This window comes from Vidua chalybeata, chromosome 4, assembly GCF_026979565.1.
Source record: "Vidua chalybeata isolate OUT-0048 chromosome 4, bVidCha1 merged haplotype, whole genome shotgun sequence".
Lineage (NCBI taxonomy): Eukaryota > Metazoa > Chordata > Aves > Passeriformes > Viduidae > Vidua > Vidua chalybeata.
This window is the reverse complement of record NC_071533.1, coordinates 27,576,867-27,589,944: the sequence shown is the minus strand read 5'-3', so window position 1 is coordinate 27,589,944 and position 13,078 is coordinate 27,576,867. Positions and strand designations below refer to the sequence as shown.

Genomic DNA, 13,078 nt, shown 5'->3' with positions numbered 1-13,078 from the left:
TTGGGAGAAGCTACCAGATCTGCTGAAACATAAACCATAAGCATTTGTAATGATATTGCCATCTATGAGGTCATTAATGGATATCACTTTACGGAGAGGGCTGTATTGGTTCCCACACACCCCTTGCTGTTCCACTCCTGGGTTCCCGATCTCCTTTTTTTCCCCCCCTTCTTATCTACCACCCAGTCATCCAATCTCAATTTAGTGTCCTTCAGCTGCAAGAGACAAAGAAAACACTGAGAATTCTGAGTGACTGAAAGACCAGACAACTCATGTCAGCTGTAGAAATTCCTCTGCACAAAGCAAAGGATACAGAATTGATGAAAAAAAAAATCTACAAAATAACAAAACCTTTTGCATGATCCCTAGTTTTTCTGTAGACTCCACCACACTGCTAGCTCAACACAGACTGTCTTCTCCAAGGCCTCACTCAGAACATGTTAAGAAGATGACCCCTTTCAAATCTTTTCAGTATTATGCAAAGCTTTAGCTTCCTTGTTACCCATGCCAGACATCAACTCCTGCTCCCCAGGACTAAAGAGTGGCTATCAATTCAAGCCCTCACCACTTATAGCACAGCAGTTATCCCAACCTTTGCACTGCCACATCATAGACCACTGTATACCATACCTAAAACCCAACCTACACACCCTTAGGGCTTGTTGTAAATACTCCAGTCCTGTGTAAGTGACAGCAGCCTACGGCACTAAGCCAGGAAATCCAGCACAGAACAAATACTATCTGCTGGGATTATACCAATCCAGAAATGTGGAAGGTGGAGAATGACATTCAGAGCCCTTTGCTGTTGCCAAGTGCCAACCTAACACCTTTCAAACACTCTCCTGGCTCATGAAGACTCACTTGTGGTACAGAAGCAAATTGAAGTGCTACCACCAAGGTCTAAAATATGGCCTTTGCACACATCATGTATCTGTCCCTGTGCTGCATCAGCTACACTGCCTGAATTCTCTCTGTTACTTACAGGCCTTCCTCAAGAAATGGGACATTCTTCCCAGGGAAGAATCATCCTTCACCACTGCCTCGAGGTCAGTGCTGCCTCTTTCCTGTTATAGAAGGTCACAAAGCCTCTTCCTGAAAAACAAGACCCATGTAGGCATTTCAGCTGAGTCCTGTATTCCTGCAGGAAGGAGGCTGAGTGCACTTCCAATTGTCTGGCTAAAGTGTTGAGATTCAGCATGTCCTGCGCTGTGGAAATCCAAACAGCACAATCTGGGCAAGAACTCAGGAATGCCACTGTAAGTGGAGAGGAAGCTTCAGACCCTGACAGGCGTAGCCCAACCCCAGCACCACCTACATGCATGGCTCCTGGAATGGGAGATGAGCATGCAGTGCCATTGGCACATCAGTAGTTCAAGTTTAGTACAGCAGTGGCTCTAAACTGTCAGCCTGGCTAAAAACCAAGTTTATGTTCCAAGTCTGATCCTGCTGCTTGTGTTGTATCTATGTGAGGATCACAGAGCAAACAGTTTTACCTCCTAAGTCCAGAGGTCAGGCAGCCTTAATGTAAGTCCTTTCTTAGGTTTAAACTCTTCCAAACCCCAACCACCTTTGTCTATGTCCCGTTCGGACTTTTTCTCTTCTGTGAAGTTATGCTGTTTGTACCGTACAAAAGTGGACTCTCAACTTCTCCTTGCCTGGAAGGGCTGAGTGGACTGGCAAACACATGGAGCATTGGGAATGCAGAAGCAAGCATTCAACAAATCTCCACAAAAGACAGCAGTACTTCATTTGGGAAAAAAAACCAGATTATTTACAGTTTTAACAGAAATTGAAAAAAAAAAAATCCAGTGTCCAGAGGACACACAGGCACACACACACAAAAAAATAAATAATAATAAAAAAGAGTGTTTCTAATTTATTGGACGTATTCCCCTTGCCTAGTGGATTAAATACAGCAACATCTTGCTTTCAAGACACCTTGTGAAACTGGCTCAAACCTGCCATCCCTGCCTAGCTGATGTCTTAGGGGTGATTCAGCAATTTTTCAGGGCACTCCTCACACATCAACTAATTTTCAGAAGTAACTTTTGGTAATCCCCTGCCCATTCATTTCACTCTTCCAGCATCCTGATTCTGGCCTGACAAGCAACATATGGGGAACCCTAACTAGCCCATCAGCTCTTGCTGGGCAGCTTTGGAAGAGACAAAATACGCAACTTTATTACCATATTCAGTTCCACAATGCAAAACTATTAAATTATTATTATTCAATCAAATTTGGCTATATACATCTGCACAGGCACATGGGGAAGAGCTCTGGGTAGACCTACACACCAGCCAGTGATGAACATTGCTGCACTTGCAGGGGATTGCAGGGCTGTGAAGCCTTTTTTAGGAACCTGTGCCATCCTACAGCAGTTTGTAGTTTGATAGCAAGAGCAGAAGAGGAGGCACCTGTTTTGTGAGGGACTGACTTTCTGCTGAGCCTTTATCACCTCTCTGAATGGCCACAGTCACCTCAGCGGGAAAGCAAGAACCTTACCTTTTACCTGTAAGAGAGGTTACAAGTCTGTTAAAACTATTTGCTGAAGGGATTATTGCACTAACTCTTAGATGTGTAGATTTATGGATTTGATCAGTGGAAGTCCCCAAGTGCAAAGTCTGTAAGGTCTGTTGCAACATCAGAAAGGAAGAGCCTACTTGAAAGGAGCAAAGAAAGTGACAAGGAAAGAAACTGTAAATTCCTGCTAAGTAACATTAAGGGTTTTGCTTATTATCAAGCGTCCTAACATTAAAATCTAATTATAAGAAGCAAGACTCTGTTCCAAGCTGGTGAAAAGTCCCGCTTTTCCTTCGCATTTGCCTGTGGTGACTTTAATAGCGGACTGTAGGAACTTTAGAGAAGCGCTAGCCCAGGCAGCAGTGCATTGGACTTTCAGAGCGGGCTTTGACCTGCAGCACACCAGCTTTAGGAAGGCAGCGCTGGGCAGTGATTCAGCGCGGCGCGGCCCGGCGGACGGGCAGCCGCCGCCGAGCGAGGGCGCTGCCCAGCGCCGCGCCGCGCCACGGCGGGGCGGAAGTGAAGGAGCCCGGCTCGGGGAGCGCCGTGGCGCATGCGCGCCGCCCGGCGGCCGGGGCGGAGCCGGGCCGCGCCGGGTGCAAGATGTCGGCGCAGGGGGACTGTGAGTTCCTGGTGAAGCGGGCCCGGGAGCTGGTGCCGGGGGACCTGTGGGCGGCCAAGGCCTGGCTCATCACGGCGCGGAGCCTCTACCCCGCCGACTTCAACATACAAGTGAGCGCTGTCGCCGCTCCGTGCCGGGGCCCCGCGCCCCTCCCCCGCGCGATCTCGCTGCGGTCCCGCCTGATTGACAGGCAGCTCGGCCAATGGGAGCGGGGGGGGTCGGGGTCGCTGCGTGACGCGGTGACTTCGCGGTTAAAAACCAAAAGAAGCCCCTTCGCTATTGCTACTGGTTAAATACCTCTCCTCGTTATGGCTTTTGTGGCAGCTTGGCGCTTTGCACTGCATTTGACTGGGTTCAAACCCTGCTCAAAGAGCTCTTTGAATTCCAGGTTTTCAGTTTGTGTAAAATTAAAGTAGCGTATTCACAGAGCCATGGAATGTTCGGGGTTGGTTTAAAGATCATCTAGTCCAGCCCCGCTTCCATGGGCAGGGCCACCTCCCACTAGACTAGGTTGCTCCAAGCTCCATCCAACCTGGGCTTGAACACTTCCAGAGATGGGGCACACACAGCTTCTCCAGGCCTGTTCCTGTGTCTCACCACTCTCACACTTGAGATTTTTTTCATATATTATCTAAAGTTCCTCTCTTTCAGTTTGTACCCATTACTACTTGTCCTAACGCTTCCTGATGAAGAGTCCTCTGACTTCTCTATTGGCCTTCTTTAGATACTAGAAGGTTGTTAGTGTTAATAATATAAAATATATTGTCAAGCAGAATTTTATGCCTAAATTAATGTGTGATTAAATAGTCTAAATGCACCTTCTAATTCCTCCAGCAAATGTTGCAGTCCTTTAATTTTCTACTATGCAGACTGCTGTGGCAAATCGAGGACAGTTTTTTAGAGTGGAAGGACTAATGTGATTGATAAATGTGTTTGGGAAAGCTGATATTGTGTTTTGCATCCTGCAGTATGAGATGTACACTATTGAGAGGAATGCTGAAAGGACAGCGTCTGCAGGCAGGCTGCTCTACGACATGTGAGTAATTAGAGCTGGAACTCTACCTTTATCCCAGGTGCTTCATTCATGGAATCAATTTGGGAAAGACCTGTGAGATTATTGAGTCCAGACTATGACTAAACACCACCTTGCCAATCAGATCATGGCAGCAGGTGCCACATCCAGTCTTTCCTGAAACACCTCGGGGAAGGTGACTCCACCACATCCCTGGGCAGCCCACTCCAATTCGAATCACCCTTTCTGTGAAGAAATTCCTCCTAATGTCCAACCTAAACCTTCCCTAGTGCATCTTAAGACTGTTCCTCTTGTCTTGTCACTGGTTTTCTTGGACAAGTGACTGACCCCCACTGGTCCTTTCAAGAACTTGTAGAGAGTGATAATGTCACTTTTGAGACTTCTTTTCTCCAGGTTAAACAACCACAGCTCCCTCAGCCACTCCTCACAGGACTTGTGCTCCAGACCCTTCACCAGCTGCACTGCCCTTCTGCGGACAGAAAAATGTCAGGATTTAAAAAAATATAAACTTAGAGTTTTTTAAAATCTCTGTGGATAAATTAAGCACAAAAGGTCTAATTAATTAAAAATAAATTGTAAAAAGGAAGGTTTTGTTTTCTATTTTGCCCAAACACATACTTTTATGGGAAGGTTTTGTCTTTGAGACAGATTCTGAGATCACTGTACATTCCTTACCTTAAACCTTGTTACAGGTTTGTGAATTTTCCAGACCAACCTGCTGTATGGAGGGAGATCAGCGTTATTACATCAGCATTAAGGAATGACTCCCAGGACAAGCAGACACAGTTTTTAAGAGGTAAGGATTCTATCTGGAAGTAATCTAAAGATAAACCCTCTGATTATTTATCTAGTTTAGCAAGTAAATGTCAGTTTTTCTAACTTTGCCTGTGGACTGCAGGGCTTGTTTTTTTTTTCCTCAATTCAGCTGTACAGATTTCATTTGGTGTGTTAGGCTTAGGAAAACAAAGGGACAAGCTGATTCCCATTGCTTTGTCCCTGATATGGGTAGGCTTACTCTGCCAGAACAAGAAGCACGTAGAAGATCAATTGAATAGGAAATAAGGGGAATGGGATTTAAAAATCATTGTCCCACAGATGGCAGAGAACAGTGTGTGATTGTAAAAATGGGCTGAATTCTTGTTGATGTAGTGAGGGATATAAAAATGAATAGTGTCCAGAAGGGCTTGGCATTCATTGCTGGCAACCACAGGCAGTTTTGAAAGCAGAATTTACACCTGGCAAACTATAATCTGCTGTTTGAATACATGCTTCAGAAGCTCCAAGAATATTCCAGTTAGGAAAACATCTGATTTTTCATGGGGTGTATTTATTTTTTAGAGTCAATACATAAAACATACAGGGAGAATATGTGAGTGTCTTTTTAGTGTCTCACTGGATATTTAAATTGAAAAAAACCTATGTTTTAGTAATGAAATTATAAATTGTAGAAGTAGAATGTAAGTAAAAAAATTAATGAACAGTTTTGAGAGAGGATCTTGAAGTATTAGGATTTTGAGTATTCCACTTAACTAGCAGTCTTACTTGACAATTTAAGTTCCTTGCACCCAAATGAACACTCTTACAGATAAATATTTATTTGGTCTTTTCTGAAAGAAACTGACTTTTTTTCAGGTATGTGTATTAAAAGCAGAAAATGCATAAGGAAATCCCTTTTTGTTCAGCTTAGCAAGGGTGATGTTGATGGTCTTTTATGCTTTGTCAGTCATCTTTACAACTCAGATACAACAAGTTAAATGTTTTCTTTTTTTTTAAGGATTATTTGAGACCCTTCCTGGTCGGGTCCAGTGTGAAATGCTCCTGAAGGCAACAGAGCAGTGCTTTAACACATTAGAAAGGGCAGAAATGCTCCTTCTACTTCTGCGGCGTTTCCCAGAGACTGTGGTGCAACATGGGGTAAGAGAAGGGAAACTCACAGCAATTATTCAGGATACTGGCACTCAGTTTCTTGAGCTTCTGCTGAAATGTGTTTTCCTTTGCCTTAATGAGAGGGTGGGTCTTTTTATTCATATTTAGTTGCAGCTAATAGTTGAGACTGCTGAATCTTGAGCTTACCACCAGGAAGAGATTGGGCAGAATACAAATGGAAGCAAATAAAACAATAGTTTGTTTTGTAAATGAAGGAGTATCAATCATACATCGCTTTCACCTGTCTGTGCCTGTCTTTACTGAAACAGTTTCATGCACAGTGTTTCTCTTGGTTTTGTTTTGCTATCTTCTGACATTGCTTTTCACCTGCTATTAAGTGTGGATAGTTTAACTGTATATTTGAAGACTTGGCACATGCTGTTGCCATAGAATTGTTACTGAATTGCTGTTCAACCCCACTGAATTGCAGTTCAAAAAAATTCTGAAACCACTGGTCCAGTGTTTGATTGTCACCTCTGCTCACACAGGTCGGCCTTGGAGAAACATTATTAGATGCTGAAAGTATTGAAGACCAAGAATCTCCAGTGAATTGTTTTAGAAAATTATTTGGTAAGAAAATACTAATGTTCTTGTTATACATTGCAGCCTTTTAGTGTGGCAATGTTCTGAGGTCAGTAAACTTCTTTCATGATACTGTGATTAGAAAACTGCTTTAGTCAGAAGAGGTTCAGGCCATGTTAATCCAGGCTGGCCTATGGTACAAATTGGTCCTAAGGCCATTCATGTGAGGTTCTTTCTGGTGTATGGTCAGCCAGAGATGAAGGCTCCCATTGCTGATTGAGAAACCTTACCTAGGAAAAATAGAATAAAAAAACCCACAAACCTAAAGAATTTTTCTGTTTGTTTTCTATTTTAGTTTGTGATGTTCTTCCTCTGATAATTAACAACCCTGATGTACGACTTCCTGCCAGCTTATTATATAAATATCTGAATAAAGCAGCAGAATTTTATATTAATTACGTAACTAGATCTACACAGACAGAAAGTCAATATCAAGGTAAGAATATTTTTACAGAATCAAGTTTTCTTAGAATGTCTCTTAGTATCACTGATGTCCATAAATAAAAAATGCATTATTTTTATGTAATGTATCCCACAGACAACAATTAATAGTAGTATTTACTGTTTCCTAGTTCTTTGATTCCAAAATACCAAAATGGTGCTTCAGCTACTTAGTCATGATGCTCATGATGCTTCAGCATGTGAGAGATGGGACAAAATGTCCAAGATGTCGTTATCCAGCCTATCAGCTCTCTTCTACAAAGAGGCAGAAATGCCTGCTGCTCCCTGTTAGCCTTCTGTGTAAAGAACTGTTACCCTGAAAGCTCCAACATAATTTTTACATGTCTTCTTGAAAATGAAACTGTTTGTTTGATTTCTTCATGAAGAGAAAAATGTGCTGGTGGTTTTCCTAGGTTCACAAGATTCCTCTGATATTATGTCTCCAAGCAAGCGCAGCTCTCAGAAATATGTAATAGATGGTCTCACAGAGAAATCATCCCAGATTACAGATCCTTGGGAGAGGCTGTTTAAAATATTGTCTGTGGTGGGAATGAGGTGTGAGTGGCAAATGGATAAAGGAAGAAGGTAAGAAAGCTCTACTTTGCTGGGTATTTCCCCTCATGGAGAATTTGGCTTTTTGATTCTTAGTAAGAAAAATTCCCACTGAAGAACAATTTTAACGCAAGAACATTTTGTGTAAATTTGCAGCAGCTTTTCTTTCAATGTAAAATGTACAATGTAAAGCAAAAATGGTGCTCTAGAGATCACTTTCAAATTAGTCTCTAAAATCAACTTTTGATGATGAAAGTCATGCATAAGCACTATAGTGCTGTGGAGTAACCTTCCCTGTGTTCCTTTACTGTGCCACAGTAAAGAGAAACATGTTTTGTGAAATTTCACTAGCATGTATTCCCAGCCTCCACGGACTTGATGCTGGCAGATATCCTCAGCAGAAACATGGAGATTTTCATATTCACTTTACATTCTTTTCTTTAGTTGCAAAGTCTCTGTAACATCCTGAATTCTTGTTATCTCTTTTCTCTTCAGAAGTTACAGCGACATTCTGCATCGAATGAAAGATCTCTGCAGATACATCAGTAACTTTGATAGTGAAGCCCACATTAAATATAAGAATCAAGTAGTGTATTCCACGATGTTGGTCTTCTTTAAAAATGCTTTTCAATATGTCAGCAACATCCAGCCATCACTCTTTCAAGGTTAGTTTCCTATGTTTCAACTTCTGTAATGAGCCCTTATGATTTAATTGCTAATACTATATTTTCTCATTAGTCTTTTGAAAGTGTCATCGCACAAAGTGCCATTTACATATTGTTATAACTTGTTACAATTCTCCCAAGCCATTAATATTACCAACAGTAGTTCATAACAAATGTGTATCGGATCAGACCAAAGATCAATCTAGCTTAGCATTGTGGTTTCAACCTTGGCCAGCAGCAGTTGATTGTCTAGCAAGGAGAAAAGTAACAGACCAGATGTTATGGGCAACATCCTTTCCATTAATTCCTACTCTTCCATGAGCATTATGTTTGTTTCAGTTCTTCTCTGATTTTGTTTCTTTGAAGCTGACATTTTCCTGCTTTCCTTCAGTCAAAATAAGTGAAGATAACTTTGCATTTGTAATTAAGCAAATAAAAGCTGGATAGGAAAAGATTTCCTGACATTCACAAGCTTCCAACTTGTCTTTATATAGCTTAAGCATAATCTTTGAAGTGTATTTTGCACATTACTCCTAATTTGTAATTAATTGGTAAATTCAATGTTTAACATATGTGTGTTACCTGTGTGTTTTCCTACCCATTCACATCTGCATTTTGGACATACTAGATTGCTTGGAGCATCTTGGGTTGTTTTTTTTGCGATTGATTGGACTTTTCAGGGGTGGCCCAGAAGCTGAGGAAAGTTTTTTTAAGCTCCATTTTGTTTTAGAACTTACTGAAGTAAACAGCATCACAAAGAGGAAATTTCAGCTCTTAATAATGTGATAGGAAATTCCTTGCAACAATAACAATTGTCAGCATAGGTAATTAGTACTTATTATTACTACAATTATTGATTCATGTTAAAATTACAGCTTTAATTCTGTGTGTTGTGATCATAAGTTTCATCACTTTTTTTTGTATGGAGCAAATGATCATTTGAGTAAGGAAGTAGTCAATACAAATGATGGGTTTGGTTGATGCCTACAGTGTGTTGGGTGATCAGTTGATCAATGTCAGTAGATAGCTAAGCTCAGAGGACAAATGACATGGCCACTGGTATGCAAAGAACATAGAGTCACTTTAACAAGGACAATTAACTAATGGATTGAGTTTTTTGTTCTGTCCAGAGGAAAGAAGGGTTATGCTGGGCAGGAGGATACTTCAGGTGTGCATGTAGTTTTAGCTGCTTGATTCCAAGTTAAAGAAGAAAGGAAGTAAAGAACTGGTAAAAATGTTTCTTTCTAAGTTGTACAATTGAGTATTTCAAAGCTCATGTTTTCTGACTGAACCACCAGAAAAAGAATGTAGACTGAGGTCACAGAGTGCAGTTCGTTTGGTGCAACTTTCTGGTACCCTCTGTCATTTTCTGATATCAGGAGCTTATTTCCAAGACATCTTTTACTCATTTCTGCTTTAGCATTGAAGTCCAGTGGTATTCAGTGCCTTTCATATCTTTTCTGTCATTACAATTTTTCCTCCTTCTCTCTGGAGGGCTTACTGTAGAAATGTAGAATCCTGCATATTTTGGAACCACGGTCGTAGAGACAAACGCTGTCTCCTCATCTGTGAGGATTAGATCTGTGACTCTTCTCATGTGCATGGATTTGCAAGAGGCCTTCCAGGGAAAACTTTTCAGAGCATTTCTCTTATATAATTTGTATCTGCTTTGCTGGAGACTTGAGAAACTAATGAGGCAATTCACACCTCTCATAACTTTGGGGCTGCCTCCAGGCTTGGCAGGAGTTGCTATTTCGGCTGTTGCTTTTGGGGGTTTATTTATAACACTCTCTGCTAGAAAACAATTAAAAACTCTGTAAGCTTTGATTCTAGAGCTCAAACAGAAGAACACAAAGGTGCTCTTTGTATGCTTGTGTAACTTTCAGTATGGTAAGAGAAGGTCTGAGCCCCAGTCAAGTGTGACAGTGGATTTGGATTTTTTTTTGTTTTACGACTGGAGGTTTTGGAATAAAGACTGCAGTGCACTTCTGGTGCTGGGAGGAGAACACTTGTTTGGAAAGCAAAGCACTTAGCTGACATTAATTTAAGTCAGTATGAGTAAAAGAAAAACCCAATTTTTTTTCTTCTTAGATATTAGAACTAGGTAGCTTTTGAGGTTCTAGTGGTGAAACTCTTCCGGCATCCCAGTTGTGGAACTTTGCATCCATGAGAAACAGATACGACTCTTCTGCATTATGTCTTGGCTCTATTTTCAGTTTCCATATATGAGATTCTGACATAGTGGAATACATGATGGTACAGGAGAGGTGATTGCAATGTGCTGTAGGTGCAATTTCAGTGGTGGTATTTATCAACCTGATTATTGTGGTTGTATTTATTGTATTTGTTATTTATTGTATTTGTAATTTACTGTATTTGTTAGGTAGAGCAAATTGGTTGTTTCTTCTGACAGGAGCTTCTATTGTAGTGAACTCCTTACACATCATTTTTGAGTAGACAGGAAAAGCTTAATAGAAGTTTTTTTTTTATGTCAAGAGATGAAATGCATCATCTACTAAACTCTCAAATTTTTGCAGTTATGAATTAGGCCTTAGCTTCATATATTTCTGCAAATAGAAAAAATGCACAAACTGAAAATACTTGTCTGCAGTACTGTCTTACCTGACAGAGATTTCAGAAAGAGAACACAAATTAAAGGATTCCTCTTCCCTTTACATTTCTCTTTGACTGAGCTTTGTACATCTATATGCAGTTTGATTTTGCAGAAGGAGAAAATGGTTTTGGAAGGAAAACTATCTCACTAGTGATCACATATCAATGTTGTTTGAGATTAAGAAGTATTGTTCCTGTTTTATGTCTAATGAAGCTTAAGCACTGGGGTGTGAAATAATAGGTACCAGATCCCGCTGGATGTTCTGTGACAACAGTGAAAGTAGAAATTCTTTTCTGTGTTTCAAAACGAGGCTTTTCTATTTTTTTGGGAGTGAAGATGAGCTCTGGCAGTCAACTAAAGGTTTAATTCTGTTTATTAAAATCAGTGGGGGCAAAGCTGATGCTAAGTGATCCTATTGGGGAAATCTTGTCATAAAATACACAAACTTCGTTGTGGGTTGGTGCCTGTCAGCATATTGCTTTGGTTTCTCATGAGAAATATTTTGAGAATATTGTTGTGCTTTGCCATATATGTGGCTGTTAACTTCAGAGCCATTTGTGCTTCAGAGTTCATCTGTTGAATAATTGTACTTATTTAAACCAAATAATGCTTGATCAGTGAACACCTGCAGCCTGAGTATATCTTGTGACTGCTCCAGAAGAAAGGGATTCAAAAATACTCTGAAGCTCTCAATCAGACTCTGGTGATGTCTGGTAAATGCACTCTGACCTTCACTGTATGGCTGTGTTGAGGAAACCATAGCTTTATCAGCATAGTTTAAGCAATTTAAGTGACTTAATTTAGGATTGTTTTCTGTAGCATTATAGTAATTACTTGTAAAGGAAAAAAAAGAAGCCCAGCTTGCTGTAGACATAAGACCTTTCAGATCAGTTTAGGGCAATTCTGAATTAATTTATCTTTAAATCCAGGTCCGAATGCTCCAAACCAAACTCCACTGGTTCTTCTCGAGGATGTACCCAACATCTATGGTGATACAGATATTGATCGTAACAAACACATACACAAAAAGAGGAAACTTGCTGAAGGAAGAGAAAAAACAATGGTAATTTTTGTAGACTTTTTCATTCATAACAGGAATGGCATTGCTACTGGGATTTAGACAACAGTGGTTTTGACATAGATGTAAAAGACATATTTTTAGAGCTACCCTGAATTAGCTGCTTATGACCACAATTTTCAAGCATTTTTTTTCCTAAAGCCAGCAAGAATTAAACCAGTTCTGCAGCAGTTGCTGTAGACACATGTACTGCTGTGAATGCTTTAACCTGAAGGAGTTCAGCAGAGGCACTTTAAAAGGTAGCTATAGCAGTCAAATATTCTACAAGTAAACTTCCAAAGTAATTGACTTTTCATGTCAGTATATCTATTGCTTTAATGGTAGAAAATCACTATTTTATAGAATTTCTCTGCTATAAAGAGAATACAAGGATTTCCTTTGTATTCTGCCACTGTAGGCTTAAATTGAGTTACAAAGTGTGAAGTGTGTATGTACGTCAACAGATAATCTGGCTGAAGCTCAGTGGTGGTACACCATGTTTAACAGAATAAGTTTATTTGGGATACTGCTCATCACATGGTGCCACTGAGTTCTTGGTAGCAAAGCAGATAGATCTAACCTTAAAACAAGCTAAGTGAAAAATCACTTAAAGCCACTTAAACTAGGACCGTGGCACCTCTATACATAATTGTTTTCTTTTGTTCAGTGGAACTTCTGTGACTTCAGAGTCCTCTGAAGAAAGTATAAATTAAGAAGTTCATCTTTGTGTTTTATACTGACTTCTAAGCAGAGCTCAGATGATGAAGATCCTTCTGGGAAGGCAAGAAGTCGCCATATTACAGTAAATAAGGCTGATCTTGCAAACTCCATTGAAGTATTAGAGAGTTTCAAACTGGCAAGAGAGAGCTGGGAACTGCTTTATTCTCTGGAATCACTTGACAAAGGTAAGGTAACTGCATTTAGAATTGCATTTAGACTTCATTGCTCTGCATAGAAATCACTTTTTTTATTGTTAAAATTGAATTCCTGCCATTATGATCCTTAAAATTGAAATGGCTTTGGGTCCTGAGTACTTCTGATAGAAGTTCCAGTAAGAAGCTTTAG

At 40.4% G+C, this 13,078-nt stretch overlaps 1 protein-coding gene across 8 annotated transcripts in view; it reads left to right on the top strand.

Annotated features, from left to right (window-relative positions):
* Window positions 1-3,077: 3,077 nt before the first annotated feature.
* INTS10 (integrator complex subunit 10) overlaps window positions 3,078-13,078 on the top strand; it is a 23,538-nt gene continuing 13,537 nt past the window's right edge. For 4 of the 8 annotated variants that reach the window (XR_008430473.1, XR_008430472.1, XR_008430471.1 and 1 more), the window contains exons 1-10: window positions 3,078-3,253; window positions 4,112-4,179; window positions 4,869-4,972; window positions 5,951-6,090; window positions 6,591-6,672; window positions 6,980-7,120; window positions 7,539-7,710; window positions 8,173-8,342; window positions 11,886-12,019; window positions 12,762-12,918. Coding sequence is in view for 5 of the 8 variants with exons in the window: in XM_053940384.1 (XP_053796359.1) it covers window positions 3,125-3,253; window positions 4,112-4,179; window positions 4,869-4,972; window positions 5,951-6,090; window positions 6,591-6,672; window positions 6,980-7,120; window positions 7,539-7,710; window positions 8,173-8,342; window positions 11,886-12,019; window positions 12,762-12,918 (1,297 nt within the window). In the remaining 3 variants the exon portion in view is untranslated. Of the gene's footprint in view, window positions 3,254-3,412; window positions 3,432-4,111; window positions 4,180-4,868; window positions 4,973-5,950; window positions 6,091-6,590; window positions 6,673-6,979; window positions 7,121-7,538; window positions 7,711-8,172; window positions 8,343-11,885; window positions 12,020-12,761; window positions 12,919-13,078 lie in introns of those variants that run through there. The other 4 variants (XM_053940385.1, XM_053940386.1, XM_053940387.1 and 1 more) reach the window with 4 other exon arrangements.